Genomic DNA, 27999 nt, shown 5'->3' with positions numbered 1-27999 from the left:
TGCCTAATTCTTTTGTGTTATGTGTTACATGCTTATTTTTCTTTTAATCTAAAGTTTCTATTTAATAATTTTATCCCAAGGGTTTAAGCAAGTCTCACCTTGCTATCTGATAGTTTCCTTGTGTGATATGTAATTTTGAATTATGAGTTTATTTTAAGTGAGACTTTATCTATCGGAATCTTTAAGCGAGACTGAGGGTGTTTTCAAGAGCAGCTCTACATATCCATTCCCGCCTCCCCCGCCCCACCATGTGCACATCCCGCCAACCCCATTAGCCCTTTTATGAGAATTGTTTTGGTTTAGGTCCTTTTGAGACTATGAAGCTACTGTAAATTCAAACTCCAAGTTGTGTGAGGTCAGACCATTGATTGTGATTTCTTAGGGAAGTCTATTATTTTTCAACACATAGACCAGGCTAAGACAGAAAAGGTTTCTTGAAGTGTCTATGTTCTAGTGAGATTTTTTATTTCACCAAGGATGTAGCTGGGAATTTTATGTAGTATCAGTTCCAGCTTTCTAACTTGGCTATAGTCAAGGCTTTGCATCCTATACCTACATGGACAATAAAATGTACTCTCTCTGGTTACCTAAGGGAGCTGCTGCTCTCTCCACCACCACTGGTGGCAGTTCCGATATCAGGTCATATTTATTGACATCTTGATTTTTGGCTTTGTGAATTTTTCTTACTCTCTTTTGAGCTCAGTTCTATCTTTAAAACGATACTGGTTGTATTTTAGTCAGCATTTCTAGTTTTTGTAGTGCGATGGTTTTCAAATAATCTATTTCACAATATCACTTTTCAAGTTAAGTTTGAAAATGCTAGAAACTAAACTTATCCTTGGAGATTCACATGATCAGCCTATTAAAGGTCACCAATTTAAATATTACTCAATCATAAAACCCTTTTTGGTATATTACACACAAAGGCCTCCCTGACTTGGGTTTGGCCATAAATCACCACTTCATTTACATATTATGAATGAGGCAGTTGTCCCCCTCCGCCGCTAAGAATAATCACGGGCTGCTTTTTGAAGTCACTATCTTTTTTTTTTTTTTTTTTAATTTTTTTTTATTTTTATTTTTATTTTTATTTTTGAGACGGAGTCTCGCGCTGTGTCACCCAGGCTGGAGTGCAGTGGCGCGATCTCGGCTCACTGCAAGCTCCGCCTCCCAGGTTCAGGCCATTCTCCTGCCTCAGCCTCCGAGTAGCTGGGACTACAGGCGCCCGCCACCACGCCCGGCTAGTTTTTTGTATTTTTAGTAGAGACGGGGTTTCACCATGTTAGCCAGGATGGTCTCGATCTCCTGACCTCGTGATCCGCCCGCCTCGGCCTCCCAAAGTGCTGGGATTACAGGCTTGAGCCACCGCGCCCGGCCTTTTTTTTTTTTTTTTTTTTTAAACATAGGGTCTTGCTCTGTCATCCAGACTGGTGTGGAGAGGCATAATCACTGCTCACTGCAGCCTCAACCTCCCCAGGCTCAGGCAATCCTCCCTCCTCAGCTTCTCAAGTAGCTGGGACTTCAGGCAGGCACCACCATGCCCGGCTAATTTTTGTATCCCTTGTAGAGACGGAGTTTCGTCATGTTGCCCAGGCTGGTCTCGCACTCCTGAGCTCAAACGATCCACCCACCTCGGCCTTCCAAAGTGCTGGGATCACAGGCGTGAGCCACTGTGCCAAGCCTACTGATTGGGATATCAAAGATATTGAAATGAGAAAAAGCTCATGGAAAGATTAGTAAGAAACTGTGCCTCCATCACTCCCGCATAAGAAAATGAGGGCAAGAATCTACCACGATGGCTTAGTAAAGACATTCTCCTTGAGATCAGTGCTAACCTCTGTTTCCACACACGTTGCTTAAAGGTTGCTTGTGTGTGCCCAAGGGGTCCCACACCCACCTCAGCCTCCGCAGCCCCAAATGTAGCCCTCCTGGTCACACATACCATCTACACCCTCAGCCCAGGTCAGGTTCCTTTTTATAAACTCATATAGCATTTGTTAACTTTTCCACTTGTAACTTGTTTCCTGCTAATATTCACCTTCCCAAGTAAAATACAAACTCCATGAAATGACAATTTTCAGTTTGAAAACTCTGGTAGCTTGAAGAGCCACGGTGGTCAAGTCCAGCAGGAAGATCGCCAGCACTGAGACCATAGGTACTCTGTCCTCTCCTGCCATATGTGCATTTATACTATGTCCCAGGAGCTTACTCTATAGAAGGTCCTAGGCCTACAAAGGGGGGCAAGAAAAAGTCATTATGGCACGAGATTGCTAGCTCTCAAGTTCCCTTTGTTCTTAAGCACACAGCAAGATTACACATCTCAGTCTTCCTTTCAGTTAGGCATGACCCTGTGACTAAGTTCTCTCACAGGAAATGTGAACATAAATGACACATGCGCAGCAGCCTCGCTTTAAAATCTCTCAGCAATGTTCCTCCATCTCTTACTCCTGACTCACTGGGATGGAAATGATCAGAGCCACCTTAGCAGTCACGTTTTGTTGTTGTTGTTGTTTGTTTTAACACGGAGTCTCGCACTGTCGCAGAGGCTGGAGTGCAATGGCATGATGGCTCACTGCATGCCATCCGCCATGCAGTGGCTCACTGCAACCTCCGCCTCCATACAATGGCTCACTGCAACCTCCGCCTCCCGAGTTCAAGCAATTCTCCTGCCTCAGCCTCCTGAGTAGCTGGGATTATAGGTACCTGCCACTACGGCTGGCTAATTTTTGTATTTTTAGTAGAGATAGGGTTTCACCACATTACTAAGGCTGGTCTCGAACTCCTGACCTCAGGTGATCCACCTGCCTCGGCCTCCCAAAGTACTGGGATTACAGGTGTGAGCCACCATGCCCAGCCCAGCAGCCACATGTTAAATGGCAAAGCCTCCCTTGACCTTGAGGCCCAGAAAAACCTGCATAGGACAGAGCCTGCCTGGGATGCCTGGCCTGGCCTCTGTGAATCAGTAATACAATTCTTGTTCTTAAAGCCCCCGAGATTTGGGGGATCTGTTAGTACAGCCTGGGCTACTGTAACACAGTTATCAATATCAAGAAGCTCACATGTTCTAAGAAAGAATTTCTATTATTGTGAAATATGTTCCAAAGAGCATTCAAGACTAGAGCAAAGCAGGAGGTTAAATTTGTAATTCAGTGTTGCTGGCTTGAAAGCTGCAAGTTTTGCTATAGGCAAGGATGAATAACCAAAGTCATCTAGGCAGACAGCATGAGACATTTTTCTCTGTACAGGCAAATAAGCATTCTGAGCCAGTATCTCTGAGGGAGGGCCTTGGTGGTATGCAGGTTTAATAACTGTCTTCTCACTACACACATCCCCCACCATCTTCCAGAAGACCAAAATCAAATCTCCATCGTTTCAGTCTCTGAGGGGGTTTCAAGGACTCACCTTACCTCCTTGATGTTTTTCCACTATAGTGGTGGTGAGCGTTAGGCGTAGAAGGGAGTTTTCTGAAAGCCCCAAGGACAAGGCCAATCCATAGTGTCTTGGGGGATTAGTAGCATCCTTTGCCATCTGGCTACCCCAAGACCTCAGGATAGAGGGAGACCCCAGAGGTTTCTGAAGGCAACACAGTGGCTGGAAGGGCCTTGGATCTTTGGACCCAGTCTTGGTTTTGTGCACTTTCCAGAGCAACTAAAAGGCACGTGGTCTGAGTTTCACCGAGTCAGGAAGGGAGAGAGAGAGAGAATGAATGAACAGACTAGATGGAGGATGGACACGAAGGAAAATTTTTTTTAACAAATTAATATTTTTTGCTGCCTAGGCAAATGGTTTTTGTGAAAACACTTGTATGAAAAGCAATACACCATTTGTTTTTACTTATTAATCACTATCATTAGGTTTTGATGCAAATGGGAATTTACAATAAAATGAAACAAATAGGATCGGGGATTATATACAATACTGTGATCAAGTGATTTGTGATTCAGGCATTGTACTACTTGAAACACGTATCTGGATTTCTCATTCCAATAGCTGCAGATGCTATTTAAGGAAGCAAAAAATACAGAAAGAAAAATAATTAGGTTCATTAGGCTAAGACTAATACAGATAATATAAACAACACATTTATAACATACCGCATTGCAAATAAGCAATGTTTTTAGTATAAAAATTGCATTTCCACAAACAGACTAATAACAAATATGATTAAACTACTTCAGAAACACGTCAAAGTTGTATGAGTCACACATATATAGCGTCACAGTCTACATAAAGCTTTACTGAGAATAAGCCATGTGAAGGCCATGTCCTGGGCTGAAGCGATCAAAGGGCTTTTCAACTGAAGCTCTTGCTTCCGGAAAGCTGTTCAAAAAGCTGCCCCATCAGGTTCAGCAGGCTTGATGACTCCAAATTTGGCTTTTTAAGACAAGCTAAAATCTCCTCCAGAGAATCAAAGTGTAGGACTGAGGTAAAGAGATATTACACAAGAAGGAACTTTTCTGTTGGCATAAGAGATTTGAACGAATTCTTCCAAAAATGCTGGTACATCTGACAGGATGGGTCAACCACATATTTATAATTTAACTGACAGAAGTAACACTGCAACACCAAGATGAAAGACAGATAGCCTATTGACACGAGCAAGACAACCAATCTCCCTCTTCTTTTTCTCACTTCATACTAAAGATTTTATGCTGAAATCTCCGGTTTACCCTATCTTTTCCACCTTTTCTTAAAATTTATTTTTCTCTGGACTTTTAATGTTTCCATCCTATAAAACAACATACCAGCTCCACTACTGATACATTTGGTAATAAAAAGTCACATGGTAAGTACTTGCCTTAAAAATGACTTTTATCATCTACCCCATAGGTGTTTTTACAGGATGCAGGTTCTGTAGACTGACATATTCCCAAATCATATCAGGATATCACAGCTGTCAACAAGGAATTTTGGCCATAAAAAGTCAAATTTTGGCTTTTTCCACGATCAAAAGCCAACTCAGCTGAAGCTTATCTATTTTCTACTATAGTAGTTATTTTGAATGTATACAGTTAAAGAGGCCTGTGGCTAACAGACAGGGATTCTATGCACAAGATGAGCTTGTAAGTATGTGCCCATGCAGTGCAAGGCCCTGTGAACCCAACAGGCCCGCACCTCATCCCATCCAATGACTATACTTCAAAGGGAAAGAAAGATGTGGATTGCCCGTATGATGCTTCAGTATGAGATCTCTGAGCAAGCTGGGTTGGTTTAGCAGATCTAGCAAGAGATAAATAATAAGAGAAACCAACATAAAGGTAATCAGAAGTTTCAAACTTTCCTTTTAATTGAGGAAGAGGCACCCTGTTCCAACTCCCCAAACATAAAGCACTGCACATTCCCATTCCAAAACCAGTTACCTGCATTGCATTCACCTAATTTTAATTTACATAAAATACCATTCGGTGACTAAATAACTGGTATTGCAATAGAGGGAAGCATGATTTTAATTTTTTTTTTTAGATTTTAAAAATCAAAATCATGTTTCCATGCACTTGAGTTCTGGATCAAATATATTATCTACAGAAAAAACCCACAAACTCTTATAGAAATGTTCATATAATTTTAAGCTTAAATTATTTTAGGTTGACTTTTCTTCTTTAGTTTTACATTCATTAAGTATTGAAAACAAACCTAAAATATTCAAGTGGAAAGACATTAAATTAGTTATACTTATCACGTCACTTGGGAAAAAACCCATCTTTGCCATGATGTTAAAAAAGGGAAAATCAGGAAAAATGGTTCCCATAGATATTTAAAGTTTTAATGGGTCCTTTTCTCCAAGATGTTTTTTCCTCATCCTTCAATTTTTTTTTTTTAAAGTACTGCTGAGCAAGAAAATACATTTTCTGCCAGGCGTGGTGGCTCACGCCTGTAATCCCAGCATTTTGGGAGGCTGAGGCGGGTGGATCACCTGAGGTCAGGAGTTCAAGACCAGTCTGACCAACATGGCGAAACCCCATCTCTATTAAAAATACAAGATTAGCCAGGCACAGTGGCGCATGCCTGTAATCCCAGCTACCTGGGAGGCTGGGGCAGGAGAATCCCTTGAACTAGGGAGGCGGAGGTTGCAGTAAGCCAAGATTGTGCCATTGCAGCCTAGGCAACAAGAGTGAAACTCCACCTCAAAAAAAAAAAAAAAAAAAAAAAAAAAAATATATTTTTCTTATTATATAATTAGATATTGGTCAAATATCCCTTATCCAAAATGTGTGGGACCAGAAGTGTTTCAAATATTTTTGGATTTGGGGATTTTTGTATATATATAAGGAGGTATCTTGGGAGTACACCCAAGTCTAAACACAAAATTCATTTATTTTTTATATACACCTTATATAACACAGCTTGAAGGTAATTTTAACCAATATTTTTAAGAATCTTGTGCATGGAACAAAGTTTTGATTGCACTGTAACTGCCACCTGTCAAATGAGGTCAGGTGTAAAGTTTTCTACTTCTGACAAAATGTTGAAACTCAAAAAGTTTAAGATTTTGGAGCATTTGGGGTTTTGGATTGTTGGATCAGGAATGTTCAACCTGTACTATTTGGGGTTCAGTTGGAAACTGGCTTTACATTTTTAAAAGCCAGTGTAGACTGTATTTCTGCCCTTCCTCCCCTCTAGTCAAATACTCCACTAAAAAAATGAATATTTCAGTTTGAGGGGGAGGCATTATATAGAAAAGCCAAACTATAAAATCATTCTTATTCCATAATACCTCTGAACCTGAGTTTACTGTTCTTTGAACACTCTGTTTCAGCTAATTGTAAGAGAAAGAAATCCAGTGACACGAGGGCAGGCAGGCCCTGCTCTGCTCTGATCCAGAAAAGCTTCCTGATGTCAGGGAGATGGAACTGCCACCATCAGAACCATGGCACTTTGGGTGAAGGTGTGTCAGCGACCAAGGGGGCAGGAAATGGGCAGTGACTAAGGCGGCAGGAAATAGGCAGGCACATGGTAAGGTTCTCCCAGCCCATCAGCCCAGTGATGGCCTTGAACTTGAAGCTGCACTACTGTCTGAAAAGCACAGTTACTGGTGACTCTTAACAAACTTCACCATACTGGGGAAGAAGACTGTCAAGTAACTGAATTGGAAAGATGAAAAAGAGCCATCTCTAAAAATTGATGCTGTCAGAAGAACAACCTCCTTTGTGCAAGTCTTGCAACATCCTCATTCAACCACTGGAGGGCAGAGTTTCAGAACCTCCCCCACAGTGAGCTCCGTGCTCGCAGTTAATACAAGGAAAGGGTTATCTAAACAGCCAGATAGAAATATACTGCATGTTCCTTTCTAAAGATGACAGAAACTTTTAGAATTTCTTAAACCTGTACTCATTATTCTGCCTGGATCCAAGGGGCACAGAATCAACTTTAGGCATCTTTCATATGCTTGGAATCTAATTTCATGAATTTATTCTAACACATAAATCAGGTAAGAGAGAAGTAGATGGATAGATTTTTTTCAAAAGAAATTAGCCTCCCTGGGTACTTAAAGTAGACTGAGTACTGAGAGATTTACAAAGATACAATCTTTAGAAGATTACAGAAGATGGAAACAAAATCAAATCTTTCACTTTCAGGTACTGGAATTCATTAATTCTTTCACCAAAAGCACATCACCGAAGGAAAATCAGAAGTGGTTTTTTAGTTATTATTACAGTAGTTCAAGACCCAGGGAACACCTTGAGATGAAAACAAAACAAAACAATATTCAACTTTTCTTCACAAGACTACTTTGTACTGGCAAGACTTAGAGGACTTCTGGCTTGAAAAATATTGCTAAGAAAACTTAAAAACAAGAACAACTACTACTATATTTTGGACAAAACAATTTTTTTTAAATCTGTCTTGTAAAATCCTTACTTCCTTTTGAGTCTCTGATGGCTACATTTCATTTGAGATGTTTGGCAGTCACGGCTTCATGGGTTATGGATACTGATTATCTAAACGCTTAGGTCAGAATAAACAAACACAGTTCATGTAAACCTGGCTGCTACTGGAGTCCTCTGACCAAGAGATAATTGTGAAGAGTGTGGAGAGCCTGAATGCCCATGGTGGAAAAGATGGAAAAATTATAGGTAAGAAATAAAACACAAGAGATTCAGACAGCTGGGATGACTTCTGAGCTGCTCTCTATACCTAAGACCCTTTCAATTTCTAGCTGTAAAAGATTTTTCATGCACTGTGGTGCCAGATGTTTCTTGCAATTTGAGAAAAATAAATACTTTACACAAGAAAAGGAAGCAAGGCTTCTACGCTACACTTTTGAGGATGCTCAGGAGCCAAGGCTCCTGCTTGGCTTTCATTTCACAGGGCCTGCAGCCTTGTCTCTAGAAGGTGCTAATTAGGGCTGGAAGTGGCCTCCTCTGGTCAAGACTCTCTGACCCCCAAGTAAATGAACTTGTTACCATCCCAGTCCCCAAACAGATCCCAACAATACGTTTGTTTTTCTATATCCTGATTGTCACACCTGAAAGACTCTCCTTAGTATACACGAGGCTTACTGCCATGAGACCAAATGACTAGAGAGCATCTTTTAAGAGAGAAGCTTGCTCATTCAGGAAAAATTAAGGATTTGGTACAAACTGCAGGCCAGAGGAAAGCTGACATATTGTTTTGGTGTGTATTCTTGAAAACGTGTCATTAAATCTACAGTCCCTTGTCAGCATGCTGACTTTTACGCTGCCTCAAGGAGTCTTCCACCACCTCTGTGTCAGCTGGGCAGGGCTTCTCAGAGATGCCTTCTTCAGCCTCCTCAGGCTCTACTTCCTCCCGGGTCACACTGTCCTCTCCTGGGGGCCCCTGGTCATTGGCCTCACTTCTCTCCTCATCCACACCAGCAGCCAGGTTGTCCTCCTCCTCTTCTTCCTCTGCTTCATCCTCGTCGCCAAGATCTTCTTTCTCTTCTTCATCATCTACAAGGCTGTCTTTGTTTTCTTCTTCATTTGAATCATCTTTTTCCTCCTCTGCATCCTGCAACTGTTCAGCCCTATGAGCCTCCTCTGACCTCCCATTCTGCTCTGTGGAGGGAAGAAAGAGGAATATCCTCTGAATAAACAATGGTAATTCAGTAATCAATTGAGTGTGTTTAGCTGTGAAATAAAAATAGAGGGTAAGTGACAGTTTTTTCTATCTTGAAGCTATGGTCACAGAGGACAGATTCTCTGGTTGGCATCCTAGCCCCATTTAGGGCTTCTCCATCTGTCTCTGGAGATTTCATGGACCATAATGACTTCAGCAGGGCATGTGGGCAGCAAGGGCAAAATTTCCTTTACGCTCTGTATATTGTGTCTTGTAGAAAGCTCAGTGACTCTATCGGTCATGGTGATTGGTTCAGAGATGTGACAAGCTAAGCCACTCAAAGTACTCCCCAGGAGTTCTGGGTCAGAGTCAGGAGAAAAAGCCTCTTTTTCTTCAGGGATTTTTAAACAGAGAAAGTGTGCAAGGACTGTCAACAGCTCTTATGAATAAGCCACACAGAAAGAGAAACCTAACATCACTCGGGCCATGCTTGAAGCTAGAATGTCCTTGGGCTTTTCAGTTATGTGAGCTAATAAATTTTCATTTGTTTTCCTAAAATGTTTGATATTGGGTTTCTATTACTTTTAAGAATTCTAAGAATCATATTTTCAAATTATCTATGGAAGTCTCAAAGCCTCAAAAACTTCAAGAACTAAAAAGAAACATGAGCTTATTTAAACTCCCACATAAAATTCAACAATTACAAAGTCTCATGAACATCTTTATGCAGTCTCAGAAATAGTCTGGAATAAAGACATGCAAATCCAGGGGCACCCGGCCCCAGAAGAAGTGTGCAGCAGTGCAATGATTTGGGAAAACTGCTTTTAAAGGACTTAGGAGAGTTACTAGCACACAGCAGACTCAATATATATTGAGTTTCCCTTCTTCCCTTCTAGTTCTAGTTAGAATAAAGGAAAATATGATACTGATTAATGAAGTGCACACACTTAAAAAGAAAAAGCAATTGCCAAAATGAAATATTTCCTAATTTAAGAAAGGGAGAAAAATAATTTTTGTTCAAATCTACCTAGAAAACATATTTTAAGAAATCTGGTAGTGATGATTTGCTCACCTAGTAAATCACAGAGAAAACCCACTATCTATATGAGCACAAAAAGGCACACCACAGAATTCCAAAAACACTCTAGATCACAGGAGCTTATGGTACTTACCAGAACGCTCAGACAAATGCCTTGGAAGTGGCACATAGAAACATTCTGATATTACCACCAAGACCTGGAGGGAAAAAAGTGATTTTACAGTGAATAGATAGGACATTTATTACCAAAGGGCCTCAAAATTAGGCCTTGCTTCTATAATCAGATATTCTTAGACTAATAATTAGCAGCCAGTCAAAAGTCTTCACAAGAGACAAGGATATAATTAAGAATTTCCTACTTTTCAAATGTGATATAACACAGGAAAATATTAATTTAGAAAGTGGTCACAAAGCCAAAAGTCTACAGAGAACCCACTATAAATAGATGAACCAAGCAGGTGTAAGAAGACAGACACTATGAATCAAGTCTTTTTAAATACACTATTCTGGACAACCAAACCACTCTTTATATAGGCTGCCCCTCACCAATGGGTAACCCGTGATTGAGTGGAAGAACATTTCACAAATATTACAGCCAGCTGTGGGTGGGGAAGGACTGAGGATGACTTTGAAGGAGGGGGTGTTTAATGCCCTGGGCAGTCAGGAGAGAACAGCAGCACCGCCTGGCTGCTCTAAGCTAAACCAAGTTGGATTTCCATGGGGGGATCTTGGATCCAGAGAAAGCCCTGAATGCCAAACTGAGGAGACCCAGGAGGTGGGGCAATGAGTTGCAGGAAGGCTTGGTGGGTTGGGGAACAATAAGCTCTAAGCCATTAAATCAATTTGAACAACAACGAGAAAAAAACATTCATTCTGAAATGATTCCAGTTTGAAAACCTTACCTTTTAATGTGATAGTTGTATGTTTACTGGCTATTCCAGGACACATTTTTTTTCTGACTTTTCTTTTTTATTTATAATTGACACACAGTAACTATATATACGGATGGGGTACAACGTGATGTTTCAATGCATGTATATACAGTATAATGATCAAATCAGGTTAATTACCATATCCAGCACCTTAATTTATCCTACTCTTCTATTCTGGAAAATTGTACATTCAACAATTTTATCTCAGGTTTAGTCTATCTAACTTAGTCATTTAATTTTGACTCAGTTGGTGAGGTTACCAAAAAAAAAAAAAAAAAATTAGATGCTAGCTTCCCAACAGACATGTCATCCTTCAAGGAGTCTGGGCCATTCAGAGCCAGCCTCGGGCAGCTTTGACCCTCAGTATACCTTTACCCTGGCATGCTACATAAATATTCCCTATGTGGCTAAGATATGAAAACAATTGAGAAACACTTCTGTATCATCCTAGAAGTTAACAAAAATGTCATTCTGGAATAGATGATTTAAAATGGGATAAGAATGCAGCTGTTTCAAATTGTATAACTCTCACAAAACAGAAGTTGAAAGTACATAAGAAATTAAACGTTACTAAAGGCAAAAATTCTAGCAGTTGTGTGTTTACTTTAATATACTTAACAGTTATAGAAAAGGCATTGTATGTGTGTGTGTATATATAGAGAGAGAGAGGGTTTTTTTTTTTTTTTTTTTTTTTTTTTTTGGAGACAGGGTCTAGTTCTGTCACCCAGGCTGGAGTATAGTGGCAAGATTATGGCTCACAGCAGCCTCGAACTCCTGGGCTCAAGTGATCCTCCCACCTCAGCCTCCCAAGTAGCTGGGCCTACAGGTGTGTGCTACCATGCAAGGCTAATTTTTGTATTTTTTGTAGAGACAGGGTTTTACCATGTTGCCCAGGCTGGTCTCAAACTCCTGGGCTCAAATGATCCACCTGCCTCGGGCTGCCAGAGTGTCAGGATTACAGGCCTCAGCCACTGTGCCCAGCCTAAAACAGGCACTTTGAACACAGACACGTGTTTGTTATTTTTTGGAAACTTATTAACAATTAATGTATGAATCTTTTTAAATTTATGATTTGTATGCTTTGAAATTATTATTATTTTGTTAAAAAAGTTAATAATATTTTGTTAAAGTTATTTTCTTATTAAGGAAGGGTAGTTTATCTCACTTAATCACTCGAACAGGCTAGAATCACTCTCTCCTTACTTCAGGCCAAGCCTCCAATAACCTTTCTGCACTGATTATCTGAATCTAGGTTTCCAAAGGAATCCAAGGTGTAGGCAGGCAGGCCTGACTCAATTTCATGGACTTGAAGTCAACATCGAAAATAATATTCTAAAACTCTAAGCATTTTCAGTAGTCTCCCAACAAGTTCACACACAACCTACATTCCCTATAACTCCATCATTGACTCGCCTGGGACCTCATACCGTTCCCCCTACAAGAACCTCACACTACGGTAGCCCCAAAACACACTGCTAGAAAAATCTAGCATCAGACAACAGATGGGAGAAGCACAGACAGTCACATTCTATTTATATCCAGTGTTGAATCCCTTTAGACGAGAGCAATGGGGACATGTTAATTAGCAAAAAGATTAATGCAACAGAACAGAACATACCCAGGACCTAATGAAGGACATATACAGATATCTAAGTAAGCCCCATTCCTATCCCTGAAGTTAACATCAGGAGCCAAGTTTCAAAGATAAGCCATGATATGTATTAAGCATGTTCATGGAAAAGTCAAATCGAGCCTCTTTGGCCTCTTGGAGTTATCACTTACTATAAGTCAATTGTTAACATTTTAAGCTTATTTTTAAAAAGAACTTGCTGAAGAGTCAAAATTCATTATAAAATATAAGGATAGACTTTAAGATAATCTTACCTTGAAGTCTGTTCTTTGACATAAATTTTTAGTAATGGTCAATTATTCCCATTATAGTGTTTAGGAACTATGTGATTAGTATACAGTATAAAGGATTTTTAAAATTTTTTGGTTTAGTTAGGGTTTAAAATGCAGTCAAACTAATCAAGATTAGGTTAAGAGAAAGAAAAAAACAATAAAAAGTACAACATGCTAAACATTTATAGTTGCCTATATAGTTAGATAAATCAATTTATTATTCAACACTTGCCTGAAATACCTGGGGAGAAAATACACAGATAAATACTGCATACTGATTTTCATGCCCAAAGAATAACTGTGTTGTTTTAACTACATTATCTATCTCAGGAAAACCAGAGTGTATGCATAAGCAGCTAGTCAGGATTAGTTTAACTGGAGGATAAGAACAACAACAACAAAAATCTTGCATCTACCCAAGGAACAAATTCAAAACATTGGCCTTATCACTACAGTGTTCTAATTAAGTAGGCAACGTGTGAAATCACAGCTGACTCAGTTGTCGTAGAAACTATCAATTCAAGTACGGTCTCTCTCTTTTTTTTTAATCACTGTCTATAGTCTAGGCAGTACACATCTTCAAAATACTTAAAGGATAAGATTAGAAGATAAGAATTTAATAAATTTTCTATTATATCTCACATTACCATTGAAAGCAGTCTCAAACAAACAAATGCTATTTAACTACTTAGATTACACAAAATACTATTTTTTATGTGCTTTTTCTTTCTTGGTTGCCTTTTACTTGTACATGAAATCCATTTTGCCTTAAAGATAGAAAAAGGTTTGGTATTATCTCTTACCAGACCCATAAAAAGGCCAAAAACCAAGGTGGCTATGACGAAAAAGACATAAGAACACCAAGCAGGAATTCCAAGGGTCACTGTGAAATAGTTGTGAAGATGCTGGAATCAGAAGAAAAAAAAATATTAATTTTTAAGAGAACCAAAAATATTTCAATCTCCCTCTCTAGCTGTTGTTTTTACATACATAGGTTTATATATCTAAATGATTCTTAAAGAACAAGTCAATTTTATAATATTGGGAAACACAGTAGTAATCAAAGTCATTACTAAAAAAAAAAGTTATGCCTGCTTAGAGGTCATAATCTGGATAGAATTCTGGTAGAATCATTGTGATAGTCCTTTCTTCCACCATGATGGATGCTTTTGGCCCTCCTCCCCTATTATATACATCTCAATGTTTACTTATAATAGGGCATTCATTAAAAAATTAAACTGTTTGGGCCTCTGACTTTTTAGTAAAACTAAATTATGACTTACAGAACGTCAACCATTTAAAATGTCTCCATACCTCTTTTTTCTAATCAGACTCTCATTGCTCTACACCTATTCATCCTTTCAAAGTTTAGTAAATTACCAGAAAACATAAAATGTAACAGTAGACAGAAGAATCAGTTTTTCTGGTTAATTTATTATGAGTAAATGAGATTCCAGCAGTCTTTGAATAGAGTGTACATCCCTTCATGCTTACTGTTCCCTAAGACTCTATTTGACGACAAACACTCTAAAAATAAGGGACATAATCATAGCTAGAAATTATTTACATGCTAAATCATACAGAAATTAACAGATACGAACTTGCTATTTCAAAGTCAAAACATCAAAGTCTACTTAGATGTAGAGTTGCAGGAGCCATGCTTCCTCACAATGACTCAGTCTTTGGTTTAAGACTCTGACAGCTTCAAAAATGGCCATTAACTAAAATTCAAGCACAGGATGATATGGCTCCAAATATCATCAGCAAGCAAGGTAATGACAATGACTTGCCTAGAACCAGTAAGGTTGATGAAAATTAGTCCAAGTTTCTATTTTAATTTCCTATTTCTCAAAATCTAAATCACTCCCATTGGTTTCTTAGCTTACGTCAATGCAATTAATTAACATATTTTATTCTGGCTTAATTTGGAATGATAAATAAACAAAGAAAAAAGCTTGTAAACTGATTTAGCATAATCTGAAATATCTCTCTACAATTTCTTATTCAGCAGAAGAGATAGAGCTAAAGACTCAGCAAGTATTTTAAACACTGACACATGGAATCAAAGTGTTCAATCAGTATTTGTTGAATAAGGAAAAGATGCATCAAATGCCTGAGCTATTTATTCACAGGAAAGGCAAACACACTCTCAAACTGTAAAACTGGCATCTGTCCTCTGTTGATGGCACTGGTCATCAGCGTGTGTTTAACCAGGACAACTGCTTATTAAGAGTAACTTGGCTGGACGCAGTGGGTGACTTACGCCTGTAATCCCAGCACTTTGGGAGGCTGAGGTGGGCGGATCACGAGGTCGAGACCAGCCTGACCAATATAGTGAAACCCTGTCTCTACTAAAAATACAAAAAGTGGCTGGGCATAGTGGCATGTGCCTGTAATCCTACTACTCAGGGGACTGAGGCAGGAGAATCGCTTGAACCCAGGAGGCGGAGGTTGCAGTGAGCTGAGACTGTACCACTGCACTACAGCCTGGGCGACAGAGCAAGACTTCATCTCGAAAAAAAAAAAAAAAAGATAACTTAGCATTTTACAACCCAGCAAGCAAAAGGCATATTTCAGATATCAAAACACCGTTTCATTCAAACTCTTTTCAATGGAAGTTTTAAAATTTACTGTATAGCTTCCTACTTTAGAAAATACTATGTATTAAACTTATGCTTTTCTCGGGGGACTCAGTATTATCAAGATTAAACCCTAAAATGTGCCAAAGAATTAGAAGATGGTCAAAGTCAATCTGCCTCTGTGCCAACCCATGAATGTATTCTAGAACTTGCTTTATAAGCATCTGCTGATTTATCTTACTCATATGGTTAGGAAAAATAATGTGCAGTTTTAAGTCCTTCTATACAGTATCTCATGCCCTTTCTGCAAAATAAATGATTAATGCAACTCTCAAGAAACTTTCTACATTACTTTTTAATTTCATTAAATCATTTGCTTTTGAAGCATTGCATTCTGACTCAAACACTTAGTACTTTCAAAACATCCTCTTATTTTAATAAGCTGCACTTCAGTTTTCTTGTATCAACTTCCTTTTTAAAGGGATTTGAGTTTCTTGGAGAAACTCTGCCATCTTCTGGTCTTTTAGGTCATTATTAGTAACGATTCATTAATCAGGTTGTACTTTCACAAGTACAGATATAAATATTTACCTGTTTACTTTGAGTCTACAACGTCTTTAAAGCCCCTTATAAGTGTTAGGATTAATGGTAACATGTCCTTGAAGTTTTGCTTTATATATGTTTCCAAAGGAATAGCTTATTAAATAAAATCCAATTCAGTTTTAGATCATTGTGTTTCTGTTTCTTTAATTACTAGGCAAAGTGACAGTTTTCACTTGTGGAAAATACTGATCCTTGTTCAATATTATACATGCTTACCACAAGGAAATATCCCATGCTGTTCACGGAAAATGCACAAAAATGTAACCTGATGGGCATGATACCTTATACTATTGTACTAGATGAATAAGAAAGTATCTTACTGCGGCCGGGCGCGGTGGCTCACACCTGTAATCTGAGCACTTTGGGAAGCCGAGGCGGGTGAATCACGAGGTCAGGAGTTCGAGACCAGCCTGGCCAATATGGTGAAACTCCATCTCTAACAAAAATACAAAAAATTAGCCAGGCGTGGTGGTGTGCGCCTGTAGTCCCACCTATTTGGGAGACTGGGGCAGGAGAATTGCTTGGACCCAGGAGGTGGAGGTTGCAGTGAGTTGAGATTGCCCCACTGCACTCCAGCCTGGGTGACAGAGCAAGACTCTGTCTCAAAAAAAAAAAAGTATCTTACTCTGTTCACTGAAAATGCACTAAAATGTCATCTGATGGGCATGATATCTTATACTACCATAGTACATGATTAAATTAGAGCTAATTTTGGCCACATGCATATTTGAGTGAGAAGATGAAATTAAAACATCTTTACAACAGAATAAATGAGAAGAGCATTCTAATCAGTGGTCAGATAGACTTAAGGAAGACAGCCAAGCCAAGGCCTCCATGTATGAGGTAGAGCCTTCCCTCCCCAGAGAGGCAAGCAGTCCCGCTGGAAGTCTAAACTGCTGCAGGTTGGATTAAATACTGCTTAGTCACACCCACTCACTCGTCCAGCCCAGTGTTGCAGAGTCTCATTCAAACCTAGGCTGGCCCTGAAGGACAGAGAGCCTTTGGATTTAGAGTTCACCCGTGTCATAGGATATATTCTCTGAGGAGTTCTGGAACAAGCCCTTTAACTCTTTCAGACACAGATCAGAATCCCCAAAGTATCTTCCTTGCAAGGAAACAGCTAGAAAAGACTCTTCAATGATGGCCAACGTTTCACTTCTTTCATGCTTTAGCTCTCAGCACTTGTAACAAAACATAACCTCGCAGCCTCTTGTAGGATCTATGAGAGGTACCTTACAGATGTGCACCACTGTCACTATAACATTCTACAAAACATCCTAAACATTTTTATACGAAAAAAACATTGAGAAGAGACATGCTATGTAAATCATAGAGGAATGTTTTCAAGTTAAAATACACTTTGTTTTTCTGTAGTCTAAATGTTCATAGCTTTTAATTCTTATCATCAGATATTTTAAATAAAGCCTTAAGTCTTCTGTCACGTCATTCTAATAAAAAGGAAGGTAGCACCCATCACACAGATTGTCCTCCCAAGGATGTAGCACATCTTATTTTAGCTAAAATGTGCCATATGCCTACATCCTCTCAAAACAACAGTAACATTTAGGAGAGGGAAGTTACATCCTATATTATCAGTGAACAGCAGAGATTCACCAAATCCAATAAAAAATGCTTTAAATACATTTAAATGCTAAACCTAGTTAGCAAAAGCATATACAGGTTGAGTATCCCTTATCCCAAATGCTTGGGACCAGACATGCTTCAGAGATTTCTGATTTTTTCAGATTTCTGCATTACACTTACCAGGTGAGCATCACAAATCCAAAAATCGGAAATCCAAAACGCTCCAGTGAGCATTTCCTTTAAGTGTCACACTGGTTGTCAAACAGTTTCAGATGATGGAGCATTTTGGATTTTGGATTTTTGGATTTGGGGATGCTCAACCTATATGCTGAGCAACTGCCATGGCACCCTATTTTAAGCCTGCTATCAGCACTGGCTAAAAAATTAACAAAAGTAAAAGTATCGCATGTTGCCTATAAAGAGAAGGGAAAAGTAAAATAATAAAGACAACAATGATTAATAAATATAACTAACAAAAAGCAATTATCAAGCACATAACTAGGTACCAGATTCTGCACTAAGTGCTCAAAGGGTTCTAGGAACAAGTCTATGCCAGGAAAAAAATAAAAATAAAAGGATTCAGGGGCCTAGACGCAAGGTGTGAAACAATGTGTTTCTGAAAGAGAAGGATAGTGCCACTCTGTAGCATTGTAGCCAACTGTGAAAAAAGGAAAGACAGAAGACCGGACTGTCTCTCTCCACACGTGTGCCACACACAAAACCCAAGGACTTCTAATCCTAACTCTGCCACCAGATTTGGTAGTGATGCTTCCTGATGTTCAGTCTCCTGCACACTGCTTTCATGATATTTACCTCACCTTGTACCATCCATTAGAGTATTAACATTTTTCATTTAGTCACTTTAAGTTGTATACAATTTCAAAGAAATTTTATGTTGCTACTATAATATAAAATCAAAATGGATTTTGTCCTTTGAAAACGTCAACTCTCTGAGAAACTCCTCTAACTATCCCATCTCCTAGGCCTCAGTGACTCCATCTGTGAGACGGGTAAAATGTTGAGACTATCTGTGAGGACAGATATTAACAGCTAATGGGGTAATTACTTCTGTGAGTTTATATAAAAATTAAAATATACAGGTGAATGCCATCATGACTGAATTGGAAAGACAATTTAAATTTAGTGATGGAAAGAACACTGGAGATCATCTATTCTTGTCCACACTGTGTTATGAATGACATATCAAGGATCCCTGGGATTCAGGGTAACAGCAGGAAGCTCACAGGAACTGCCTCATAAGGGACTTTCTCACCTCAAGGATTTACTCAAGCAAGAACATAGGGGAAGTTGGTATAAAGTTAAGAAGGCCAAATGCAAACTAAACCAACTCCTGAGTTGATAGGAATTCGGCCACGTGAGTGTCTCATCACCAGGGGATCCTAGAACCTTGAGGACCAGCTTTTATCTCCAGAATGTGCGACCTAGCAAGTTAGCTTCTCTTCTAAGGCAGAAAGAAACTCAAGCCCCTTAAGGAATCACTAGTTCAGTAGGCTCTGATCTTCTAGATATCTTCTAGATAATCACTAGTTCAACAGGCTCTGATCTTCTAAATACATTATTTTCATTTTTTCATGACAGAAAAAAATAGAAGTTATAGAAAAAAAGTTTTTGAAAATCACCCATAATTCCAGTATCAGAGAAAACTACTGTTGATCTCTTTCTAAGTATTTTCCTATATACACACAAAAACTCCATATAAACATCCATTATACTGTTTTGTTATATTCCCTGTAGAAATACTTACATCTAATCAGCTACCCATCCAGGGAAGACGGTTGCTGAGGAAAGACTCATTTCTATCTGTACGTGTATCCGGATATTTCAGTAGGATAAAGAGATAGGCATAAACAATCTTGTCTCACTGGCATTAGCCATTCTACATCTTTCCTTCTTCCATCTTTTTAATCTTCTTTCTCTGAGACTTTACACTTTTTTGGTTCCACCTCCCATCCCTAGTCTATCTCTGTCTCACCATGTACAGTTGTTTCTTCTGTTCATTATTAATATATTTGCATTGCAGTTTCATATGATCTAGACATGATTTAAAAAACAATTAAGTTTGCCACAATTATACATTCAACAATGATGTGAGGAACTCTGACTAAAGGAAGAGTCAGCTGAATGAGCTAACTGAGCAGGAAGGGCAGTCAGCTGGAAGGACTGGCTGATTAAGTGACTCTATAAAGACAGGAAGGCAAGACCATAACTAAAGGTGGAAATGGGAACCAGAGACCTGATGGGTAGCCAAGGACTGCGTCTCTTTAGGTCAGAGATTATATACCTTGTAAATAAGAGGACAAGAGCCAAATTCTAGAAATACAAGTGGCAAGAGACCTTCCTAGAGATTTGATGAAAGGATGGGGACTTATTTCTAAGAATAAATCACAAAAGTGGGCAAGAGGCTTGGGGAGGCTACATGCTGATACAGAGGGTAGTATCAGATTTCACAAATTATTAAATGTATGTGTAATATACATACACAGACGGAAATCAAAATAATCTAACACTGTATCATTTGCATTCTTTTATGTGCAACTCTCTTCCACTTCCCTACATACACACACCCTACAATCAGGACGAATGTTTTAGTGATCCCAATAAATATAAATGGATTAAATTCATCAGTTAATTATTTCTTGCTATATACTTTTTATAATTTACTTAAAACATAATAAAAAGGTTGAAAATAGAAAAATTACTCCATGCAAACGCGTATAAAATAATATGGTATTAATACTAGATAAAACTATTTTACAATTACACATTTGTATAATTGTACATTTTACATTCTATATTTTACAATTATAAAATGTAATTATTTGCATGCCAAATTTTAGTTTATCTTATAAAATGATCATTTTTGGTTCCTTTTGGAAATATCTGGAAAGAAATTATAAATATACATTTATATAACACATATATCCTACTTCTCAATCATTAAGAAGAACATATTCATTAGTTATTCAGACATGGATCACATTCTATTCTCCAAATGGCTCTTTCTCTCCAGTTTAATGCATCCACACAGAATACATCTGTGTTGCCCATAGCTGGGCACTGTGTGTACAAAGATAAAACACCCACTCCTGGCCTTGACACACTCTAAATGTTACACATTGTAATCATCTGCATGACATAATGAAAAACTGTAACTCCTTATTTAAACTTATTTATCTAAGCTCCAAATGACAAGCTATATGAGGTGAGAGCCATTTTGTATTTTCCCTGCTACCCTCTTTGAAAGTAAAACTTCTCTTTTACAGTCAATGAAGGCCATAATCAGCTTTCATCTAAGCTCTTCTTAACTTGCAGAACAAATTCTACTGCACTTATAGATTTGGTGCTAAAATTTCACAGTCAATGCTGCCTGATAACCATCTATTAAAATTTTTCTGTTGAATTAGACAGTATAATGCTCTATGGCTCAGACAGCTAGCAGGCTACATGATTTTGTCAATCTTTAATATTGACATACTGCAAAAGGCAGAATCTCTTTTCAATTCCCAGTTTGCAATTCAAAATTCTCAGCCCTTGATTAAAGTTCTCACCAATGTTAAGAAAGCAGCAGAAGGAAACTACATGAAACTCAAACTATCTGGAGAGGGGGAAATATTAGTTATTGTTTATTGTGATAGACAAATGCCAAAAAAAGTTAAATTTTAACCTGAAAGACTGAAACCAAGTCTTCAATTAGCCTCTGTTGTGAAAAATAACCAAAAAGCTTGTAGTAGGTGTTCTATCTCACAGGGCAGAATATAAATGTAACTGAGAAAGTGGAATACAAAAGGTTTTTCTTAAATGTCTTTCAACATATATGAATGTGTATGAGCAACAGAAAAAGAATCTTCCCAAACTCTTTGAATATTATGTTCCAAACATGACACCATAAGCTACAATCCTAGCATAGAAAAGACATATATAGGCCGGGCGCGGTGGCTCAAGCCTGTAATCCCAGCACTTTGGGAGGCCGAGACGGGCGGATCACGAGGTCAGGAGATCGAGACCATCCTGGCTGACACGGTGAAACCCCGTCTCTACTAAAAAATACAAAAACTTAGCCGGGCGAAGTGGCGGGCGCCTGTAGTCCCAGCTACTCAGGAGGCTGAGGCAGGAGAATGGCGCAAACCCGGGAGGTGGAGCTTGCAGTGAGCTGAGATCCGGCCACTGTGCTCCAGCCTGGGCGACAGAGCAAGACTCCGTCTCAAAAAAAAAAAAAAAAAAAAAAAAGAAAAGACATATATAGGGAGACTCACTTCTAAGACTTTTTGAAATATTTTGAGCTATATTTAATTCCAGAGCAATTTTGCTCAATCTGGTTGGATTTAGTCCTCCCCTACAGAGAAGGGGAAATAAAAGGTTATGGGACATATTCAACATTATATAATGGCTCAAATATTAAACCTGAATAACAGTTCTAACCCACTGAAATGACTCAGAGAAATTATACAATCACATACAGCAAGGATCTATTACTTAAAGGCCAGATTGTAAATATTACAAGCTTGTGAGCCACAATTCTCTGTGTCTCTGCCACAACTATTCAGCTCTACCATTGTAGCATGGAAGCAGTCATAGACAATAGGTAATGAATAAATGTAGCTGTGTTCCAATAAAACTTTATTAACAAAAACAGGTAGCCCATCCACAGGCTAGAGTTTGCTAACCCCTGACATACAGAACTACTTTCAGGCTCAGACAATCTTTCCTATGTAGGGAGATATGCCGATGTGAACATAAGATAAAGTAAAATCACACAAGCTCTTTTGCTTGGATGAAAGACTCCATCACTGATCTAAGAAAATAAGACTTTGACACAGTAGTTACAGGTTCCTGTTCAGATTATGCCTTTCTACATGAAGACATTACCAGTGGAAACCCCACATGAGAGTAGTTGTGTGGTGAAATTATAAATGTACTTAGAAATGTTTCTTTTCCTATTGCTTAAAAGCTTTATTTTTATTCTTAACAACCTCTCGGCAAATATAAATGTTTTATTTAAGATTACTTACCCATATCTTGCCAGAGATGCTAAAAAGACCAGCCATTCCAGACATCCTTAAAAAAAACAGAGGAAACAGTGATCATATATAATATATATATAAAAAAAAATGAAAATCAGGTCAGGAGGACTGGTCCTTTTCCCTCCACTTCTTGCTAAATATTGTCCCCTCTCCCAGATTCATATCTGTTCTTGCAGAACTTAGATTCAGTGGCTATCATTTGAATCACTCTGCTGCAAATCTATTCCAATTCCTTGGCCGTTTCTCCCTTCATTGTACCTACCTGGCAAAAATCTCAACCCTGAGCAGCTGAATGTCTCCAGGGAAAAAATATCATATAACCAGATGACAGTTCTTTCTGCTTCATAGTCCCAAGCCTAAGTGGACAGTTAATAATGTCCAGTACTTTATAAGCTCTAACTAAGATACTAGCTCATTTCCTTTTTCTTCTCTTCAAAACTTGACACATCTTCCCATCCCCATGTACTCTCAGCTAACAAGTGATGTTATGTGCTTCCCCTTCACCTTCCACCATGATTGTAAGTTTCCTGAAGCCTCCCCAGAAGCCAAGCAGATGCCAGCATCATCCTTCCGGTACAGCCTGTAGAACCATGAGCCAATTAAACATCTTTTCTTTATAAATTACCCAGTCTCAAGTATTCCTTTATAACAATGCAAGAATGGACTAATACAGCATCCAACGTGACAGTTCTACAAAGTCTGCATCTCAAACCCAACAAGTTTTATATAGAATCCTTAATTTTCTCTTGCCCAAGGCAATAACAAGTACCAAGATCCATCATGTACTCAAACCAGAAACTTGTAAGTTTTTATTATGAATCCTTCTTCTCCTTCACCTTGGCCAAGCCTACCTTCAAAACATATTTTAAATCCACTCAGCCTCTCCATCCCCACATCCCGACTGCCGCCACCTGACACAGGCTACCACTCTAAGGCTTGACTTGCTTGCTTCATCCATTCTTGCCCTTTCCAATCTCCTCTCCTAAGGGTCACCTTCTCCTTGTGTGTGCTGGTAACTTCCAACTTCTTTCCTGTGGCCACAGGCCCTGCATGATCTGGCTTCAGCCTGCCCTTCTTATTCAGCTCATCCTACACTCCCTTGCACTATGCTTGACACTGGTCACCATTCTGTTCCTTAGGTACACCAAGCTCCTTTCCAAACTGGGGCTTAGGCATATGCCATACTCATTCCTGGGAATAATCTTCCCTCTGCTCTTTGCCTAAGCTAGTTCTTTCTCTCCTTCAGATCTCACCTAGAGGCCTCCCTTCAGAGAAATGCCTCCTGCTCCCTCCATCTAGAAGAGTAAGTCCATAACCCCATAGCTATCCCCTGTCTTTGTAAAGTATGTTGCTGTGTTTTTTATCCACCCTTATCCAGACTATGATTCTCTGTACCTGCGGTGAATGTCTGTCTTGTTCAGTGTTGAATACCTAGCACCTAGAAAAATATCTGGCTAAATCAGTACTCAAATGGTTATAGAATGAAATGCGAGAGAGGAGTTGTTTTTAGAGTAAGCTATGTGTTTCTTTAATATTAATACAGATGCCACTAGATGATTTACTCCTGAAATATTGCTTGATTTGCTCCTTTTTCAGTAGGGAAATTTCTTACACTTGTATTTACTAATATAAAATTATCTATATACATGACAATCCGTTCAAAATTAAAACCAACTAGGGAAAAAGTTGTTATGGTTTGGCCTAATCTAGCTCACCAAGTATTATACAGTTCGCCGTCAAGGCCAAAGCTATCCCCTGTGGTATTCTGCTAGGCAGCCAACGACTCCACAGGTTTTGTTTTCCACATAATATATAATAGCAATTCCTTCATAAACTATAATTCAATAAAGAGTTATTCTCTGTCTCATCAGATGATGTTGAATACCATATTTTGTAAGGAGAAAAAGAGTCATCGTGGCTTAGTACAAAAGCTGGAAAAGAGGCATTCTGCAACCCACTCAAATCTGGCTACTTAATTCCCAGTGTACTAAAAACCAGCTGAAACATATGTGGGTCACAAAACCAGAAATACTGCATGGGCTAAGCATGGCCATGAGTAATCTGGGGAATCGGAAGTAAATGTGAAGAAAAACAGAAGCTTTTTTGAGACCCACAGGCTATTAACTTTAAACCTCCTGTTTTATTAGTAACATCTTGTCATTAAAAAATTAAGTTACGTTAGAGAAGCTGGGGATTTCCAGCCGGTCAGAGGCTCAACTGATTGCCATTTCTTCTCTAAGATATAATTCTGCAGGTCTTCGAAGATTCCTGGGCCACGATAACGGCGGAATATCCCATCCTTTGCACTATAAATTATGAAAACAAGTAGAAAGCAAATGCATTAAAATAACAGACGTTACAGGTGATAAAAGTTAAAATAGCTATTGGCAATACATCTGAACGCCACTTGAATTTTAAATTGACTCAGTTGAAAAATATATAGTTAGACATAAATCAGAAAGCATTAATAAGCTTTATTACAAGTGAGAAATCCCAACCTAAAAGCATTAACATTCTATGTTATCACTGTACAATGTGTGACTAAATGCAGAGTTCTTGTCAGTGCTTAATACGCCAAGTTACTTTTTATTATTTTTGCTACCAATTACTTTAATTTTTCTCCTACAATAAAAAAACAGCCAGCTATCAAGTTTAAAACATTGTATCCACATTTTCAAATTTACGTCATTCAAGGTCCTCTCCTCAAACATCAACAAAAAACCTCATACGCCCTTCAACCTGCCCTCTCACCTACTTGCCACAATCAGGGCTCCCAGAGAAGAGTTTAGGCTTGCTGTTTTCTCCTCTTTATGTCTCATTCACTGCTTGGTGCAACTGGGGGATCTGCTTCCAGGACTCCCTTGAAACCACTCATATTGGGGGTCTCCAATGACCCCTAAGTGCTGTATCTATTTGTTTCCTTCACCTGTCACTGGCATTGTTCATTCACTGCTGAATACCACTTCCTTCTTCCTTTTGCTTGGCTTTTACGACAGGAGCTCCCTGGAGTTCTTCCTACTGCTCTGAGCATCCCTTCTTCATTTCCTTTACTCACTGTCTTCCTTTGCACAAGTCCTAATGTTGGCCAATCCCAGGTTCCATCCTGGACCTGCTTCCCTTCCTACCATACATGTTCTCTCTAGATATACTTCAACTGTTATTTACCTCAATGCTGAGGAATTCTCAATATGTATCTCCAGTCTAGGTCTTTCTTCTGAACTCTGGATCCTGATATCAAACTGTACCTAGACTTCTCCATTTGGAACTGGGAAGGGCAAGTCACACTATCTTTTGGATTTTTGTCTCTATCTTCCAAACCTCTTCTAATTTTAATGGCTCCTAATCTTGAAGGCAGGCAGTAACTTTTACTAGTTAGTTACACATGGCCTGTTAGTAGTCATCATAGACTCTTCCTTCCCATGGCTAATCAGTCACCAAGTCCCACTGCTTCTACCGCCTATGCATCTCTGGAATCCACTACTTTCTTTGTCTTTCCCCTGCCTGTACCTGAGTCTCTCTGGCCTCATCACTCAGCATGATCCAGCTATACCTGTGGTCCAGCCATAAAGAACTAGTTCAAAGTTCTCAAAAGGTACTTCATTCTCTCTTGGGCTTTTTAATGCTATCTCCTTTAACTGGAAAGACTTTCTCTACCTTGTTGGTTTAATGCACTTAGTTAGATATTAAGAATTACCCCACCTCTGATATCATCAGAGAAATCTCTGACTTCTCCTGCCCACCTACCCCTGACATTAGGATCTCCATCTCTACAGCACTCCAGGAAAGCTTCTCTTGTCACAGCTTTCACTCAGAGCACACCAGCCTTGTTTCCCTCACATGTTAAGCTGAATAAGTGGCGGTCATGGAAGACAACTTAGAATTCCTGGTGCACGTCTATTGATTTCTAATCTTTGCAAGATTAGAAGATTATTTAAACTTACTGAAAAAATGCTGGGAGAGTGGTGACAAAGAAGCGGCCACTCAAACCTACAAGAAGCATAAACAGAACAAAAGTTACACTTAAGTCCTCCAAAAAAAGCATTCTTGAGCTTACTTTCATAATCACATTATTAAAATCATTGCAATTATTGATTCACATTTACTATTTTTTTTGACTTAAAGAAATTTCATTTCTACCCATTTTTATTTACCTAACACTTTCCAGTAACTGACATACAACTTGTATCACTTGGATTGTAAGGAGGCTGAAAGGATAGAATTTAGAGCCTTGCAAACTGGGGTTTTGCAAAGTTAAATACCGACTTCCCCATTTACTAACTTTATAACTTTAGATTATTTAACCTCTCTTAGTCTCAGGCACCTTTTTTCTGTAAAATGGGTATGTAAAAGCCTAACTTAATTGTTCTAAAGTTAGATTAGGGCAAGTATTATTAGGCTTAGCGTGGTGCTGGGTACATAGTGAAGGACTCAACAAACTATAGGTATGATTACATCAGTCATTAGTTTAAAAAGAGTAAGTAATATGAAATGCTTAAGATCATGTATAATTTTGTACATTTATAAAATCTGTAAGTACTGTAAAGGGAATATATGTATGTGAAAAATATTTTTTCCAATTTGTTTTAGCAAACCTTTACTGAACACTAAGTACATATCAAATGCTATGTTATGTGCATGTAAAGACAAAGATAAATAAAACCCTTAGTACCTCAACAAGTATCTACCAAGCACCTTATTTGTTCCAGAGACTGTTGTTACCGCTCAAGACACATGGATGAATAAAAACATGTACAACCTTTACTCTCACAGAGCTTATAGTCTAGTAGCAGAAGGAAATAACTTATTCAAATAATCACAATCACAACTACAAACGGAGAATAATAATATAAAAAAAAAAGTGTGCAAAAAAAATGCTGAATGAGACTAGGGAGTGAAGAACAGATCCTTGCCCTTTATATGTTACAAATAACTAATATTTGCATGGGCACTAAGAATGAGTAAAGAGAACGAAAGCTTAAGGATCCTCCTGGCCAACATGGAAAAATGACAGAGGCATCATTTTAACATTTTCCATCACAGCTGCCTTTCCCACTGTAGAACAATGTGAACAAAATCAAATATCTATTCAAATTAAGTTGCTCAAATCATACATCTCTGTGGTCACTCGCAATTCAAAACACTGCAGCTTTACTTTTAATAACATGGGAAATTTACTTTCACCCATTTTATAAATTAAATACAAATTCAACATAATTTAGTAACAAAAGATGAGTCTTCTCAAAGAATTCTGTATTTTATTTCATTTCAGATCAAGTGGATTCCAAAACATCTCAATCGTA

General features: G+C 38.6%; 1 protein-coding gene across 1 annotated transcript in view; it reads right to left on the bottom strand.

Moving 5' to 3' along the window:
• Window positions 1-3743: 3743 nt before the first annotated feature.
• TMX4 (thioredoxin related transmembrane protein 4) overlaps window positions 3744-27999 on the bottom strand; it is a 40450-nt gene continuing 16194 nt past the window's right edge. The window contains exons 3-8 of the mRNA XM_003905058.5: window positions 26641-26686; window positions 24877-25005; window positions 22688-22733; window positions 13695-13796; window positions 10191-10254; window positions 3744-9017 (exon numbers count right to left, since the gene is read on the bottom strand). Coding sequence (XP_003905107.4) covers window positions 8647-9017; window positions 10191-10254; window positions 13695-13796; window positions 22688-22733; window positions 24877-25005; window positions 26641-26686 — 758 coding nt within the window. The 3' untranslated portion in view covers window positions 3744-8646. The remainder of the gene's footprint in view (window positions 9018-10190; window positions 10255-13694; window positions 13797-22687; window positions 22734-24876; window positions 25006-26640; window positions 26687-27999) is intronic.

Source organism: Papio anubis, chromosome 16 (genome assembly GCF_008728515.1).
Source record: "Papio anubis isolate 15944 chromosome 16, Panubis1.0, whole genome shotgun sequence".
Classification (NCBI taxonomy): domain Eukaryota; kingdom Metazoa; phylum Chordata; class Mammalia; order Primates; family Cercopithecidae; genus Papio; species Papio anubis.
This window is presented reverse-complemented; position numbering and strand designations above follow the sequence as displayed.